Genomic DNA, 18149 nt, shown 5'->3' on the forward strand with positions numbered 1-18149 from the left:
GGCGAATCTACATGTTACCATATGTTTGTAACTAGTTACAGCTAGTACTTATCCTCCAAGGAGCGATAAAGGATATTTTATTCTGTATTTCATTTCAGTGATCTCTGAGAGAAAAAATATCATCTGAATGTGATCAATGTTATCTTAACCTCAGAATACGACTAATTATTGGATTATATTTATGCATCACACCACTCTAAATATATCTGTGATGGCATTTCCATTTGAATAAAAATGAGTAAGTGTTTAGCCTACGATACAGATATGACAACCTCATGTTACTTCAGTGGTAACTGGTAAATTCAACTAAATAAAATACAGTGGTGAGGATTAATGTTGTATTAAAACATGTCTTCCAAATTAATACCTTGCTCTCTATTTGTAGAAAATTACAATAAAAGTTGTCTAAGTCTAGATAGGGGCAAATTACTTTTGCAGTGACTAACAGAGAACAAAATAAATGTTCAAAGTACTGAACATTTTTCAGTAGAGCCTAAAAAACTGCATGTGAGACAAAAATCTGACAAACCTTTGGGGACCTACTGCTCTTTTTTTTTTCTTTTGGATTTCCTTCTGCTTTTTGGACAGTTCTAGATTAAAAAAAACATAATTTAGGAGAAATACATTTCTAAATTAGAGAAGTGGTGACCTAATGATTATAGGTGGGCACTTGTGTCCTTTGCCTGGAAGTCTACCAGTTCCCTGGTTTTAATCCTATAACTGTTACTCCGGGTGAGGAAGAACTTCGGCCCAAGAATGCTCCAAAAGCAGTGCAGTGTAGCAGCCCACAGCTCACTGAAAGAAAAGCTTAAATGCAGCAGAAAAGCTTCCTGGAGTGGACAAAAAGATATAATGAAAGAAAACGATTAAATAATAATCTCCAGATGTGATATTTATGTTCAAATTTTAGTTTATCCAAATAAAATTCTGGAAGACGAAATTTATATTCCACTTTTTACTTTGAACTAAAAACAAAAACAACTTCTAGCTATTTCTGATTTTTGTTGTACAATCTTAAAAGTGCATTTGTACACATTGATTTGATATATTGAGATTGTTACACTTTTGTTTATACTAATGATAACATGTATTCATAGACTGTAAAGCGTAAATAAGAAGCAGGTAACGCCCAAAAATAACCAATGAGTCACTCACAGCTTCAGGGTAGATTTTATTGTCATCTTTTTTTAAATCACAGCTCCTGAATTTCAGAGGCACTCTTCATGAAGGTGCATAGCTGAATAAGGCACAAGGCCTCTGTGCATAATCGTTTTCTTGAATGCAGTGTTTTCACAAAAAAATCAGAGGCCTTTATTCCACCTTCAGATATGCCGCAAAGATCCCTGTGACGACATGTTCAGTACCTTCAGCTTTTTAGAGTTCTTAAGAGAAGAGTCGCAGCCGTTACGCACCTTGGCACAAACTGTACTTCTTTTCAGGAATAATTAATAAGGGCAGTGTGGTTTACAAGAGTTGCGCTGCTGTGTGTAGGCATGTAACAGAACACAAACACTACACAATTCACAATGTTTCACTCAAACATTTAGTCTCCACAGATCAGCATTGGGAAACGTGGAAGATTTGTCACACAGCAGTTAAGACGACGATGAGAAAAGGCTTATGGAGCAAGGGGAAAACAACAAAACCCAGCATGCAATGCTTTAAACTTCCATCTAGGTATTCAAATGTACAAACCAGCAAAATCTTCATTTTTGTTTTTTTTGCCTTCATATCAATTACAGCAACAGTGCAGAAAAATGACCCCTAAAATACCAACAGCTTCTCAAAATCACCATAGAAAAATATGTTTAATTGACACAAACATGTGTATCTATATTTATATATATATATTTTTAGGAAATCCAGAGTTGGTCCACGTAACTAACAGAGTGTGCCTGTGCAGCTCCACGTCTTCCTACACATCCTCTCCTTGTGTGGGTTGACAATGTATCATGCAAAGGGAGGAGATTAACAAGGACTCCAGTGCAGCCCAGGGATCCAGCCTGAAAAAAGGGACTGAGAGGTTCTGTGACACTCTTAGGGACACAGTGGTTGAGTTTCTTCATATAAGAGAAGGACAGGTCAGTGTTTCAGGGGGAACTCAGTAGCAGCCATCTTTCCAAGATTCATCTGAGATTTTAGTCATGCCTAAATACCTGTGAAATAAAAAGAACGGTTAGATTCAATATGCTAATCCTCCATCGTATTTTAACCCATTCCCTTCCAGCCACTGACCTCCTGGAAGGCTGTGAGAGTTTGCTTCTTGTGCCGGCAGATGAGGCAGCCTGACCACGCTCCGACGCAGGCCTTCCTCCCCCGACGGAGGCCCTTCCAGGTACGTAGCCACCTCCGTTCACAGAGCCCGAAGACTGCACCCTGCGACCAACTGTCGTAGGATGCGACTGGATAACTGGGAGACCTCTGGAAGACTGACGACCAGCTGGTATGGAGCCTACCGGGTTTACGGCTTTGACAGGAGTTCGCAACGTGAGCGGAGACTGACCGTTGCTCCGCAGGCGACTGCAGGCCATACCTAAAACAGCAAAGTGAGGAAAAAGATTAACATTTTCAGGATATACATTCAGTTCTTTTGATTATAGGGAAACTGGTGAGAGAGGCATGGAAGCCCATTTCTGAGACTTGAAAGTAATAAACTAACACAAGGAATGTGATATTGATGAGATTTGAGTGATAAATATGACTTTCAAGTTAATTATTAAAAAGTTTAAAGTTATAATTGTAAGTTTCATAGTCATCATTTCTAAAGTTATAGTTTTGAATTTTAAGGCATCAGGGTTCCTACGGCATAAGGCAAGTTCAATTCAAGACTTGTTAAGACTTTTTAATGCCACTTGAAATAAAAATTCAAGACCAAATTCACAAGAAACAAGAAAAAACTGCACTAATGTTTCAAATTTTGAAAAACTTCCCATACAGAAAGAAAGCTAAAAACACACAAATGACAGATATATTTGAACAATTATTTAACTGAATTCATAAACTTTGTTTTAGCAGGGAACAAAACAAATCAGTTTTAAAGCCACAACATAACCAGTGCTAAGTCTTTTTTGCATCTATTTTTCTTTGTATTGTTTTCTTAGTATGTTTGATTTGGTGATAAGTGGAGGCGTTGCAGAGACAAGGGTGGAACTAAACTGAGAAATACCGGCTGTTTCTCGGTAACTCCATTTTGACGCTTTGTGTTTCGTGCTTCGCATGCGACTCCACTGCCTTAATTCCCATCGTTCCGAGCTTGAATGACTTCTTGCACAAAATCCACTGAGCCTCATGTATGTTCCCTGGTTTTAGCCATGGAGAAAACTCTTGGCTGGAGCCAATTTTGGTTACATTTACACTTGCTCATATTTTCCAGACAAAAAGTTAATGGTGCATCTCCCAAATGTCCCGGCCCGTCAACGTTTTATTGGTTCCGCTATCGGGACGGAACCAATAATGGCGAGTCGTTATTTTTTTTATAAAAAAAAAAAAAGCTCAATTTTAATGATTTATTTAGATTACAAAAATAAATCATAATAAAAATAATCCTATTTATGATGTTTTAAAAATTAAGACCTACGAAAGACTGATTTAAGACATTTTAATACCAATTAAGGCTTTAGTTTTATTTTGAAGAATTCAATGCCTTTTAAGACTTTTTAAGGACCCGTGGAAACCCTGGGCATAATGAGGAGATTTAAAGTTTAAATTATGAGCTCAGATGTCATAATTTTGACTTTCAGAATAATAATGATGAACTTAGACATTTTAAATGTTTTTTTGTTTTTTCTTCAGCTTTTATTGTCATTCATTGAAATAAACTCTCTGTATTTAACACATCTCCTTGTTGAGCAGTCGGCTGCCATTGTGCAGCGCCTGGGGAGCAGTGTGGGGTTGTTGGGGTCTTCGCTCAGGGACCCAGGGTGGCAGTCTGTGGGAGTGGGGCTGGAACTCAGAACATCTGAATTTAAGCACAATACCCTAACCAATAGGCCGTCACACCCCCCCTTACTATCCCTTATGATTTAAAAATGAGAATAATTTTTTCAAAGTCATATTTATTGAATACAGTTATAATTATGAACTAGGAAGTCGTTATTTTGACTTGCAAAGTCATAGCTATGAGATTTAAAGTCATTGATATGTGATACCTGACTTTTATACTCTTAATTGCGAAATACCGTGTGCCTTTATTTACTTTCTAGGGGCAGAAATGGGCTTGCATAGACAGAGAGGGAACAATCCTCAAAACAAAACATCTATTTGAACCTTTCTATACTGGCGTGTTACAACATCAAGCTTCATGTTTTCTTTGGAATCTTAGTCTTACTGTTAGAAACTGATCCAACATCTCATGGTCAAGTATCTGTTTTTGCTATTCAGTGGCAACATGCCCATCATGATGCCGCCACCATCGTGTCTCAGACTGAGCATGTGGCTAATTTCACATAAAACAAAAGGATATTATGTTTTGTCTCACCAGAGTCCAGTCTTCCACATTTTCCTTTACACGTTACATGACATGATATCAAATATGAGTGCTTTCCCTTTAACAATTGGTTCATTCCTGGGTCCTTTTTAAAAAGGCTTGATCTGCGAAATTCTATTTCCCCTTCATGGACCTGAGCTGAGGGTCTCTGCAGCTCCTCCACAGTCAAAGTCATCTTCTCAGTTTGATACTAGTTTTCCCATCAGAATATCACTGCTATCTTTGGACATGAATTAAGAATTAAACAGTTCCCAATTTATGCCAATAGTTTAACTCTTGATTACATGAAAAAAAACAAAGAAAATCCAACCAAACCATTTATTATTTTAATTTTCATTTCTCACAAACCCATCTCATGTTGGCTACGTCATTAAAACCCCATGTAATGAGGTTTGTGGGTTTTTTTTTCATTTAAACAGTTTGAATACTGTTGAAGGGTCCTGTTAGTGCGACTCTTGTGTCATATATGGGAGTTGTACACAAGCTTAAGAAGCTTAGGGCAATTCTGGATTAGCGAAATAATAATAATAAAAAAAAAGTCAGAGAAAGGAGGATGGAAGCATCAGAGATGCTTATGCAACTGAATCTGGTCGTGGCTGAGTCATGCATGTCAATACAGGCAGTAAATAAAATCTATTTTTGTCAATGTTACAATAAGAACAGATCCTATTTTGTCAGAAAAAAAGAAGTATGTTTCAGTGGTATAACAGTCTTTTCAGGTAAAAGTGATGGCACCATCATTAAGCATGATGAGGGCTGCTTATCTTAGCATCCATACTGCAATGTGAGCATGCACAGCGGTTCTTTTGCAGGATGTGTGATGCTAAAGCTTTATTACAAGCTTTGTATTTTGCACTGCCCATCTAACTGGGAAGTCTTTTTTTATATTGAATTATTCCTGGAAGCATCCACATATTGATAGAAATTTATTAAAAATTCATTAAAAAATGGGATGCAGTCATTCTCCCTGAGGGTTTTTTGCATTCTCATGGCCATGCACCTATCAGGAAAGGTCCTGTTTGGAGCGAGGGATGGGGTAAGAGGGCAGGGTTACCTGTGGAGGGGGAGCGGGTCAGGTGGGACATGCGGTTGCCAGAGCTCTGGAGGTTAGCCTCCATGCTGCGGCTGTTCCTGACCGCTTCCAGGGAACGTAGGCTGGTACGGGGAGCCAGGTTAGGCATGCTGTGTCTCAACTCCTCTGCAACCACACACAAGGTATTTAACAGCTGAATAAACATCCTCCCACCTACAGAAACCTTCCCAGGAATATTTTGGGCCCCCAAAGCCTACCTTCACTTTTAGCAAATTTGAGCAGCTCTGCGCTGGGACCCTGCAGAGAGCGTCTGGGCGTTCTTGCTCGTGGCGCCCCTAGTCGGCTACCGTACTCCTGCCCGTGGTTGGAGGTGGAAGGAGAGAGGCAGCGAGGGGAGCCCAGCGGCGATGGTGTGAAGCGATGACGGCGCTGGGGAGCCGACGAGAGTTCGTCCTCTTCGTCTTCCAGGCTGTATGTGTCAAACTCCTGGTCGCTGTACGTACCGCCACGGCGCAGGGACTGCAGAGACGTTGTGGAGCTGCGGCGGGACGCAGAAGCTGAGCTGGAAGCATAATCCTGCCTAAGACCTGTCAGCAAAAAAAGGATAAGTCATTCAAGCAAGAAAAAAAAACTGAAGAAGAAACTATGTTTACAAGACTCACTCTCTTCCTGAAGACGCGCCATGATCTGCACGTCGGTGAGATCCTGTAGCTTGTAGCCCATAGAAATGGAGTCATCTGAGGTACTGAGCTCGCTGTCTATGGAGGACTGGGAGCTCAGGGCTGAATGCATGTTTGGGACACCTGAAATAAAAGGGAGTGATACTAATTACACGAGTTAAACATTAAAACCATGAGAGCTACTGAGAGCTTCTCATATCAAGGAAAGCAATAAATAAAGCACTCAGCCCCAAAGAAGCAAACAATGTTTCACTAAACTTTGTTATCCTGAACACAATCTTGCAAAAGAAAAAAACAAAACAAAAAAACATCACAGGATGATTTTCACAACAGAGAAGAAGCAGGAAGTTGGTGTGAAACTAAAAGAGTCGTTACTGATGAAACGCTGGATGTTGTAAAAAAAAAAAAAAAAATTTACCCCATGATAACGGAGTGAAGAATTCTATTAATGCACTGATTTAAGATGTTCCTCTTCAGTTTAATGATGAATCATTTTCAGGCACTTTGAGATCTCAGACAACCTTTTCAGGATGATACAATGAGCTGCTAAGATACCAACAATGATAACTAGTGTTGCGCCGATGGCATTATTTTGGCCCCGATACCAGTACCCGATACCAGGCTGTGCAGTATTGGCCGATACCGATACGATCTGTTTAAAATAGATGTGTGTGTGTGTATATATGAAGAACTGCATACTACTTAGATGTAAAATAATTGCCATCATGGCTTTGTCAAGCTGCTGCATTCCTTTGTGAAGCAGGAAAAAGACTAATACAAAGTGAATCCAGTAGAACTTTTTATTGCCTACCTGGAATGGGTAACAATAGTTGAATAAACTTTTGGCTCTCAAAATGGTATCAGTGCCCTATTTGTCTGTAATACCGATAGCAGCATTTTAGTACTGGATCTGGCCCTGCATGATACTGGTATCAGTGCAACAATAATAATAACAAGCAAAACAACTGGTTACAGCTACAGTGTTTACAGTACCTTGAAAAATATTCCGTTATTGTCCTGTTAAAACAACAAACTAGGATGTAGTTTGGTCAGATTGTATGTAATAGTCTTAAACGAAATTATGAAATGGAAGAAAATGGAAACATGGTTTTCAGTAAGGCTGAATTAATTACATCTGCTTTTTTTCTATAATCTTTTGGTTTCTGTTAACACCAGAATTTCTCCATTGTGGGAAAATAAAGGGATTTTCTATTCTATAAATTAATTACAGTTTTAAAAAAATACATTTTTGCATTACATTACTGCAGAGGGTCTCAACTTTGGCAATATTACATTTAACAAGACCGCATTTTACATTTAACAACTACAGCAATTAAGGTGGTAGTAATAGGTTTAATGGGGGCTTGTTGCCACAAAAAAGGAAAGAAAAATATTCAGCTAGCATGCAGATCCATGCAGGCGAGTAGAAGTTACCACTTTTCCCAAACAAAAGTAGCATTAAAGTCCTGCAACAATGGACTGTGGACAAGCAAGCTTTAATGGTCACGAAAAAACTGAAACCCTGAAGTGACACACGTGCTTTTGGTTAGTGCAAAGAAAAATAGAAATAAAATTGCTTTAGTATAAAAAAAAAATCACAATTTTTAATCATAATTTTTTGCAAAACTGTTCAGCCCTACTTTTCAGAATCATTTAATTTTAGAACTAAAGGACCTCTACTCTGAAAGTTTTATATACATAAACTAAGGTGGGCCATTGCAATGCGCCAAAGTGTGCAAAGTGCAAAAATACCCTCTAAGCTGCTATGAACTAAACCTCTGCACCATTTTTTGACCTTTACTACTGTTTTCCACAGCAGCTTTACTCTAGAAAGATTAAAGCACTCATGGGGCTCCCTGGCTGATAAACAAATAAGATTTGGATAAAAACAAAACATGTTGCATAAAAGATCCCCTATTAAACAGGATCACATGTTCAAGTTGATGCAAAAATGGGAAGGTGAGAAACATCCAGCCTAAAGATTTAAAAAATAAAATCTAGAAATATAAGAACATTCAACCATTTTCTTTACCCTGTTAGGAAAACAACATATTTTCAAAGACAATATCGGTTTTCTTTGTTTGTTTTCTCACTCATTTTAATGTCTGTCTATAAAAAAACATTTCAGTAATCGTAAAACTGATGACCTTAATCAGGGATGCAAACATAAGATGATTGCTTAAGTCGCTTGCCATGCAATAGGTTACTGATTACCAGAGCAACTTTAAGGATGTCCTTATTTGACTAGTTATCTGCAGTATCAGGAGATAAACAGTTACCAGGCAGAAACAAGAAAATCAGTCTGGAAAATATGCAAAAGATTTTGAAAATTAGTTTCCAGTGCAGGCAAGCACAAAGTAAAGTGGGTCAACGTGCAAAAAACCAAAGTTTAGCTTCTCAAAAGTTGACACCGTGGAGAGTTTTAATCAAACTGGCAACCACTTTTATTTCAGAGAACCCTGTTACATCATTCCCACTGGTGAAGCAGTGTGTTAATGTCATGCCATACCTGAGCCGCCACAGGTTAGTACGGATTTGTTAGTTGATTTTTGGTACCCAGGAGAGATCAGGCCAGAGCTGGCCGAGCCTGCCTCTGACGGGCTGCAGTACACGTTTCTCCATCGAGACGCTGCAGAGGACAGGACAGAGATGAACAGTCTACGAAGGAAGCTAGTAGTACTGGATTAACACATCACAAATTATTCAGCATGTTTAAATTATCAAGTCTTGCTCTTTGCCTTCAGGTTGATGTTTTAAAAGGGTAGCAGGCCTGGGAATGGGGGAAGGTAATCCAATCTGACCCATGACTGTATGTGATTGTTCTGCTGTGGTGTGAATAGCTTTGTTGTTCAGGTTTTACAGCAGCCACCGAGTCGAAACTGAGCGCATGATTAAAAATGAATGCATCCTGTTGGATCAGATGCAAACTTTCTAGCATCCACTCTGAATCCCACTATTCAGGCTTTGTCACAGAACTTAAAGCGTTCAGTGAAGCCGCAACGGAGCGGAAAACTGTAAGTAAGAGAACAAGACAGGAAGAAAAAGCCAATCTATGGAGTGAATTCTATTGTTGGCAGCAAGGGACACATTTTGTAAATGAAAATAAAAACAAAAAGCAGTATAGAAGTGAAACTTTGGAACACAAATTCTAATAATAAAGGGAGTAAATTTGCTGTTTTCTCAGATTTTGTTTCATTCAATTCTTTTTTTATGTGTTGTAGATTTTAACTCAGTTTCAACCAGACAAAAAAACTTGAAGAAAAAAAAGTATATAAAAAATAAACAAATACAGTTAAAAAAAATATATATATATATTATATAAAAAATAAAAATGGGAACTTGAAATAATAAAATCTGAGAAAACATCAAAGTTTCTTTCTTTCTTTTCTTGATAGAAATGCTTTTCAATTTTTTTTTTTCCATTGACAAAATTGCAGCCTTTGCTTGCAGCAATAAAGGAACAAAATCCTCTCATTGCAAATATTCAGGTTTAAATTTCTTTGTTTTTTTGTGCCTCAGTTTCAACGCAACAAAAACATGAAGCTTTTTTTTCTTTTGTAAGAGACGTACTCTGGTCCAAACGATTTATCAGTGTCCGACAAGCCATTTCCGTCTCCGGGCTGCGATGGTCGAGGGCCTGGCGACACCACTTCAGCGGCGAGTCTGGACCTTGCTCTGCCACTTGCTTTCTAGGAGAAACATACAACCTGAGGGAGAGAAGGGACAGAGAGGAAAGGGTTAAACTGGAGAAATAAGAGCATCTGACTTACACAGACCCATGTAATTAAAAAACATTAAAAACAAAATAAAACAGCAAAAACAAAAGTATCAAATAAAAAAAACTAGATGCACTTCTTTTACATTCAGAGACATTTTTTAATTTGCTGTCCGGGTCAGTAGGTTAATAAACACAGAGAATGAGAGAAACATCTATTCAGGACATATCAGCTATAGATTTCTGTGGCTTGCTGTTGGCATTTCTTCTGTGGTGTCTAACAAAAACGCCTGTGAAGTTTGTGCGAGCTTTGAAGTGCTGATCTTTTCAGCTAAGATACACAACAGGGCCTGGACAGACAGGTTCCGTAGAAATCAACTGCAAATCGTCTTCCCATTAAGCAAACACAAAAGGTCCCGTTTCCCAGCAGAGTGAGCAACAATGAGGGGAGCAATATTCAGGTCACACACCCTGCCAGAGCGCTTGTAGGGGGGAGGTGGGGGTATGGGGATGAGGGAGAAGAGGCTTCCTACACAGAAACTCTGATTGTTTTGGATCCATTCAAACTGCTCACCAGGTAAAAAGCTACTGACAAAACAAAACCACATCAAATACTAAACGTATTTTGAAAGGGTGTGCTGGGCGTCTGCAGCGATTAAAATGTTGCACAAGGTAAACATGGAGGAAGTGAAGTAATCTCAGCTGCCTCATGATCAGCAGGTTTATTCATAAAGCTTATATAATAAAACATGACGTCTGAGGACCATTTGTGGAGTTAAAACACTCAAAAAAAACTTTATATTAATCAGAGAAGCAGCTCTTGTTTAATCTGGCAGAACTACTATAATCCACAATTTATCTACGGAATTAATGTAAGTCTTTACTCCAAAAATCTGTTCTTTGTTTTAATGCCTTAAAAGGATGAAACATTGGAAGACACCACAGAGAATGATGTCTAAAATAACCAAGAGCCATATAAAAATAACAAAAACAACATTGTGGAAGCAGGAGCACCGGTCAGTATTAAACTCTTCAGCCCCACATGCAAAGTACAGGGTGTGGTATAAGACTAACCCTGCACATCACGCTGTATCTAGTGCCTTTAGGGGAAACATGGTGTTGGAAGCATTATGCTGTGGTGACAGTTTTCCTCAGCAGGAACAGGGGAGCAGGTTGGAAGTGCCGGGGCAATCCTGGCAGAAAACCAGTTAATTAAAAGGATGGAAAAGACAGAGGATGCAATGAAACAAATTGTTTTCTAAAATGTATTGTTGTAATGTCATTGTCTGAACGTGTGTCTATGTGTTTTGACTGATATTGTATTATGTGATCTTGTGTTGTTTTGTCTTCCTGCCTCAGGACGACAGATGTAAATGAGCAACTATGCTATAATCTGGCTCATTTACAATTTGTACAGAAGTATAAGATTGTTCATTAATGTGCTCTGTCCTGATTACATAAATAAAAAAAAAAAAATGCAAAACATACAGCCTGAAGCAGAGCTGCAAGACAGATTAAAGCACATTCAAGGGAAAGAATGGCCCAGTCAAAGTCCAAACTTTAAATGGTAGGCTTGGTACAGTTTATTTGATGGTGATTAAGGGATTATTGAAATAATGGCCAACTAATTTTGTAAAAACTCTTTAACATGTCATTGGCTGAAAGGACAACCTGCTCAGAGCAATAATTGAGCAAAAACTTTAAAAAGTTTAAAATGTGCAATTAATGTTTCTTTGTTTGAAGTTCAAACATATTGTATTTAAACACGTTTCTTTATTAAGAGGAATATATACATTTTTTATATTTGGATCTGGATACTCTCTATCCCATCAGAATATGTAAAAATTATTTATATTTAAAGTCGTAGGGAAGCGGCTGTTCCAACTGTTGCTTTTCCGAATTCTCCCGAGTCGACTTTACACGATTGAAAAAAGGGAATGTGATTGGTCGTTTATCAAGGGGGCAGGATTGTTGTGGCGGAAGGTTCGCAAGCAAGTTTGGTTGTGGCCGGTTTGTAGGAAGCATTTTGCTAACCAGTTAGCAACTTGGTGCTAGTAGGTTCCCAATGGGAAATTACATTGGGACCAAGTAGCACTAAATTGGGGACTTAGCAACGACTGTCAAGGAACGCTATGGACAGCGGAAACATGCAAGAGGAGGAGATGTTTAGTGTCGGAGGTCGTGGATGAGTCTCCTTCGTCACACATTTTTTATTTAGAGGAGGAAAGCGGGGATGAAGATGTTGTGGAAGAGGACGCCAGAAGCTTGGTTTGGTGTAGAAGGTTTACAGCCGTACATGTTTGAGCTCTTGCCTCGCAACGCTGCCAGTTCTGTTAGCTCTACGCCTGCTGAAGACACAGACGTCCATCCGCGTGAACACTGGGACGGAACTCAATGGGAAAGGAAAGGATTATTCTTATTTCAACCGTTGCGTGTATTAGCTGCGACATATGAATCAAGGTGCTATGACCAAAAAAAAATTGATTGAAAGATGACCGTTGATATATGATTGGCCGAATTTAGGTGTTCAGGCTGACATATAACTAACTGGCCTGCATAAGATAATGAAAAAACACAGATTTTCAGACAGGATTTTTTTTTAAATAGAAATTTTCTAAATTTTGGGGCAATATCATCTGATAAAGAAGACATTTATATACATGTTTAAGCCAGAATGATTTGACATTTAAATATGACTTCTCTACGACTTTAAAATCTACATATACGAAATCTTATATCATTAGTTCCTACATTATCATTAACTGCCAGGCTGTGTTGCTATAATGACTTCTGTATTTGAAACAGGAGAAAACATGTGAAGGTTTAAAGTGTATGAACACCTCTGCTAGGCTTCTTTAGCTCTATGCTGTATCTAAAACTATATATATCTTTAACTTGAGGCACTATGTACCTGATTAAATCATAAAAAAAAAAAATAATGAAAGAAAACAGAACAAAAACAGTCTTGTCACACTTGGAGGGCCCCACCTCTGATCACATGCTGCTCAATCCAGCGCAAAGCAGATTAGCCATACGGCAGATCTGATCAGATTATGTTTCAAGTGAGGATTACTGCTCGTTTTGGCTATGATAACCTCGCAAAGCCCGCATGGTATGGCTAATAATGTGAAGCTGGAAGAAAAATAAACTGAGCTGTCTAGTCGTCTAGCTCTATGTGACCAACATACAACATGTTTAAATGCAGATCAGTGATTGATTTTGGTGGATAAAGTGTTTTGTTAAAGTTCCATATCTAGTGTTTGGTTTTGGGGAGTTAATACGGTCTGAAATAAATAATAATAAGCAAATCTATAAAAAAAAAAAGCAATAAATAGGGCAGTTCTGTTTTCTGAAACTGAGATACCATGAGATTATTTTTTCGATTAATTGAATTATAATCGGATTGCAAAAGGTTCTTTAAAGAAAACTTTTTTTTTTTTATTAAATCAGGTGAGGAGTTCTGGATGGAGCATATTGACAGAATTAATTTTCTTTTTAATTCTAAAAGCAACTTGGTATAATTATTGCTCTAGTTTTTTTCCACTGTCAGCTGAAGGCATATTTTACAGTCCTGTACTCCAGTTAATGATTAATCGATTACTAAATTAGTTGATGATTATTTCAATAATCGATTTATCACGATTTTTGGTTGCAACTTTTTTTAAGACGAGCCTCACCCTTTCATAGAAAGGCACCTGCTTCACATGCAGGAAAACTGAGAGTTTACTTTTTTTTTTTACATCCAAATGCTATGTAGTCACTGCCCTGTGGAGGAGTTTCACACGTCACATCCCAGTAATTAGATGTAAAGGCACAAATGACTCATTTGGCTTATATAAAAACAAGCAGAAAGGATGAAATGAAGCGTTAAATGCGCCTCCTCGGCATAACTGGAAAACATGAACGTACCAACTGTCCTCGTCCTCTACCTCCCCGCTCTCATCTTCCAGATCTAGGACATCCACCTCATCCAGCGCAGTCTGGTCCACACCTGAGTCACTCTCTGTGAGGGTCTCTGACTCGTAGCTCTCCTGAGAGGGGCTCTCAGGGGTCTGGCTTTGCCTTGGAGGCTGTTTTCCTGTGTTTCTACATGTCAGAGTGAGAAAACCTCCACACTGATCGAGATCTTCCTCTCCCACCCTCTCCTCATCATCTTCTCCTGACCTGTTGAGCATGGGAAGGGGGGACATGTCCTCCCCACTGCTGCTGTTGTTGTCCTGAGGGGGGGACAGCTCCCTGGAGCTCCCCGGTTCTCCACTGTGGTCCAGCCTGAGCTGATCACAGGTCAGCCTGTTGTTGACATTGTCAGCAGCGCTCAGGTTGCTGTTGTCTCCTCTGGAGATAGCAGTCCTGCCCCCCCTGTTGCGCAGCGTCTCGTTTTGGACCTCCAGCCTGCGAACGAGCTCCTGCAGCTTTCGGACCTCCTCCAGCTCCACCCCGGCCAGCTCCTGACCCCTGTCCCCGGCTTCCTCACACAGGGGGTCGGGGCTCTCCGTGGGGCCGCCGATTGGTTCCGGAACTACAGCGGAACTGTGTGGGACCACCATGCTGCTCCTCTGCTGAAACACATTATTACCATAAGATTATATCATTGTCCCCCGGCTACACAGTGGAGGGTTTCTAACAACAATGAAGAAAAAAAAAAAAAAACAAAAAAACTAACATGTAAAGTTAAACTCAAACGCTTCATGTTTAATAAAAAACTACATTAGCTTAACTATAAACGCGCTTTTCACGTGCAACCCCAAAGCTTAAAGCTTTTATTTACCTCCATATGTCGTAATTCCATTATATAGATACGTTATTAGCTGCTGTGCAAGCTAATTTCATTTATTCATGCATTATTAACCTTAGTATACAACATTAAATTGCGATAAAGACGGGAACAAAACGTTTAACGCGTCTAACGTCTGTCTAACATTAGCTTGTATGCATGCTAACAACATCAGCACCGTACCAGGGTTTCCTCCGTGTTGGGGACTCAGCTTGCCCGCCACTCAGAGCTCAAACTCCCCACAGCAGCGCGGGGGGGCGCATGGATGAAGAGGATGGTTACAACCGCAGAGAAAGCATCCCGAAAGCGACAGTCCGGGCTGTGAATCGGGGACACCGGGATGCTGCTATTCCATCCTCTGCTTCTGGTGATCGCATCGTACAGTAGCTAACTAGCTTAATCCTGTGGGTAGTTAGCCCGGTTCTGTTGAACAGACCTGCAGCGGAGCATCACTTGCCCCTCCCCCTTGGATTTCTCCTGTTAACTTGCGCCCCCTTATGGGAGAACGGCGAGCTGCAATTAAGCTGATGTAGTGTAAAATTATAACCGCTAGATGTCGCTGTGTACATGGGGCTTTGTGTGACATTTTCTACAGGAAGAGTTTTATAATGCTCCAAACATTAAAAACAGAGGACAGAGTGGGTATTTCATTCTAATTATTTGTTTTTTATTTTTTATTTTAGTTAAAGGTTTTTAAAGACTACCAGTGGTGTCAAAAGTACACACATTTGTTACTCAGGACGTTCAAGTTGACAAAACTCTAATTACCATGTTCTAAAGATCTTTTATAGAGTCCATACTTACCTTCTCTGCCATCTGCTGGTACGCTCTTCTTAATGTAAAGAACAAAAATGCCATATCTAAGATTATTAAGGAATGTAGTAAGATCATGGATGTTCAACAGAAAAACATGACTGAAATGTATGAAGATCAGATAATTAGGAAGGCTGAGTCCATCTTGGATAATTACACCCATCCCCTACATAATGAATTCTAGTTTCTACCCTCTGGTTCCAGTTTTAAATATCCACCAGCTCAGACCAATAGATACAAACACTCCTTTTTTCCCTTCTGCTGTTCAGCTGCTAAACTCTACTAGGAAAAGCAGATAGCCATATGTTGCATGCATATAGGCATATGCTCTCATTCATCCCCTGCACTGCACATATTTTTATTTATTTATTCTTTTCTCTCTCTTTTATCCACCTTACTTTTATCTTTTTAAAATATGCTATGTGTTTCTTATTTTATTTTTTATCTGTGATTTGTGAAATGTGAACGTGCGTGTGAAAGGTGTACTACTACTGCACAAAAAATGCCCATACTGGGACAAATAAAAGCTACTGGACTGAACTTAAAGGAATAGTACACCCAAAACATGATTAGCCTTCATTTTCTACTCACCCCCATGCTGAACAACACTCTGGAGTACTTTTTTGATATCTCAAATGCATCTGGAGATCTGGGAGGCTTCTTGCTGTCTGCTGACATTCAAATAATGGAGGTCTATGGTGCCCGAGACAGAAAGGTCCATAAAAGTCCACAAAAAACGTGTCAATATTCCTCCATACTGCTCGTCCAATGTATTCCAAGTGTCCTGAGTGGGTAGCATCCAGAATTTACTCGAAACGAAGTCATTTAGAATGTTTTTAGAGCATAAACAGTAGTGTATAGGATTTCCTGAAAGCGCGCACATGCGCGCTCACGACGCTACGGAAGCCGGCAGACCAAACCAGATGAAAGTGCGCATTCAGCGTCTGCTCTGCCAATAATGCAAGCGTAGAAGAAGAAATGTGCTGTTTACCTGTGCAAAGACAGAAACAACGAAAGAAAAATGTCTGAGGACTTCAGTGTTGAGGAAGAGCATGAGTTCTTTGCCGAGCTGAATGCGCTGGTTTGGTCTGCCGGCTTCCGTAGCGTCGTGAACGCGCATGTGCGCGCTTTCAGGAAATCCTATACACTACTGTTTATGCTCTAAGAACATTCTAAATGACTTCGTTTCGAGTAAATTCTGGATGCTACCCACTCAGGACACTTGGAATACATTGGACGAGCAGTATGGAGGAATATTGACACGTTTTTTGTGGACTTTTATGGACCTTTCTGCCTCGGGCGCCATAGACCTCCATTATTTGAATGTCAGCAGACAGCAAGAAGCCTCCCAGATCTCCAGATGCATTTGAGATATCAAAAAAGTTCAAAAATGTTTAGCATGGGGGTGAGTAGAAAATGAAGGCTAATCATGTTTTGGGTGTACTATTCCTTTAAGTAGAAGTTTAAAAATACTCTGGTAAAAGTTGACAACTTGACCTCTTTACTCAAGTAAAAGTAAAAAAGTATGTTCTCCAAAAGCTACTTAAAGCATAAAAGTAAAAAAAAAACAGCCAGATGCCACTATATGAATTGAAAGCTCAATTTTACGACTATTTTGAATAATTCTTTGAGATAGGGCCAAGGATGAGGGAGTTCTCTCGCCTGTGTCCGACCTTTCAGACATTTCAACATCTTTTTCTGAATCCTACATTGTAGCATGGCATAGAGCAGTGGTGCACAAGTCCAGTCCTCAAGAGCTACTATCCTGCAACGTTTTGATGTACCCCATTTTTAACACACCTGAATCAAATGGTGGCTCGTTACCTTGCCTCTGCTGGGCTAAATGAGGGGATTGAGCCTGTCGATTCAGGTGTGCATCTAAAAGTTAGAGGATGGTAGCTCTTGAGGACTGGACTTGAACACCCCGGCATACAGTAGACAATTCATGGTTGCAGTTTGAAGAACACCTGTTTGCTTCTGATGATTTCCTTTAGCTAACCAATGAGTGATTGCTTTATATGACTCATCCAATCACACTAGTTTTCACTAGATGTGGATGGAGTCAATGATCTGTATTGGATGGCGCACATGATGTGAAATAAATATTTATAAACATTAAACTTAAGCCAAGAGTAACAAGTAACGTTTGTTTTAAACATGTAAGGAATAGAAATTGCAGATATTTGTGTGAAAATTTGTAGAAGTCAGAAGTATTTGTACTTCCTTACATGACACCTCTGAAGACTACTAGTAGTAAAGATACTATTACTAATACAGCACTGGATTAAACCAAAAAGAAACAATCAGTTCTCGCATCCATTAAAGACGTCTAATTAAAACATTTTCCAAAAATGTGTTTTTACCATGGGTGGTTTTAGAGGAGACAAGAGAAGTCTCCAAAAATTGTACTGAAGTAAGAGTAGCTCTACTTATTTTTATTATTTTTTAATTCAACCAGGAAGTTCCATTGGGATCCAGATTCACTTCTACAAGAAAGACAAAGCCAAGCTTGCAGCCAAAATGAAACAAATGCCTACATAATAAACATCAAAATAAACATCAGGTTTCATTTTCATGATAAAAGAAGCAAACAATGTAAAAAAAAAAAAAAACAACAACGATGAGATTCTTAAAAAAGAGCATGTCTC

General features: G+C 39.2%; 1 protein-coding gene across 4 annotated transcripts; it reads right to left on the bottom strand.

The window, feature by feature from the left end:
- Positions 1-1158: 1158 nt before the first annotated feature.
- On the bottom strand, positions 1159-15140 carry LOC107089054 (SLAIN motif-containing protein-like). 4 transcript variants are annotated; one of them, XM_015381577.1, is made up of 9 exons: positions 14872-15138; positions 13824-14470; positions 9770-9906; positions 8709-8828; positions 6182-6322; positions 5777-6106; positions 5541-5684; positions 2236-2533; positions 1159-2156 (listed from the first exon to the last, which is right to left on the bottom strand). In XM_015381577.1, exons 2-9 carry the CDS (start codon positions 14459-14461, stop codon positions 2102-2104), a joined length of 1863 nt encoding a protein of 620 aa, XP_015237063.1. In that variant the 5' UTR covers positions 14462-14470; positions 14872-15138; the 3' UTR covers positions 1159-2101. The 4 variants fall into 4 exon arrangements, with proteins under 4 accessions (XP_015237063.1, XP_015237062.1, XP_015237064.1 ...); XM_015381576.1 differs by having other exon boundaries at positions 13824-14473; XM_015381578.1 differs by lacking the exon at positions 8709-8828 and having other exon boundaries at positions 13824-14473; positions 14872-15140.
- Positions 15141-18149: the final 3009 nt, after the last annotated feature.

Source organism: Cyprinodon variegatus, unplaced genomic scaffold (genome assembly GCF_000732505.1).
Source record: "Cyprinodon variegatus isolate N-32 unplaced genomic scaffold, C_variegatus-1.0 Scaffold236, whole genome shotgun sequence".
Lineage (NCBI taxonomy): Eukaryota > Metazoa > Chordata > Actinopteri > Cyprinodontiformes > Cyprinodontidae > Cyprinodon > Cyprinodon variegatus.

What these genes read in the sequence shown, in the direction of transcription:
- LOC107089054 (XM_015381577.1), bottom strand. Translation starts at nt 14,461, where the DNA reads ATGGTGGTCCCACACAGTTCCGCTGTAGTTCCGGAACCAATCGGCGGC. An exon ending in GATAAATCGTTTGGACCAGA is followed by an intron (nt 8,829 to 9,769) that starts GTACGTCTCTTA and finishes TGTCCTCTGCAG; the next exon opens with CGTCTCGATGGAGAAACGTG. An exon ending in GGCGCGTCTTCAGGAAGAGA is followed by an intron (nt 6,107 to 6,181) that starts GTGAGTCTTGTA and finishes TTTTGCTGACAG; the next exon opens with GTCTTAGGCAGGATTATGCT.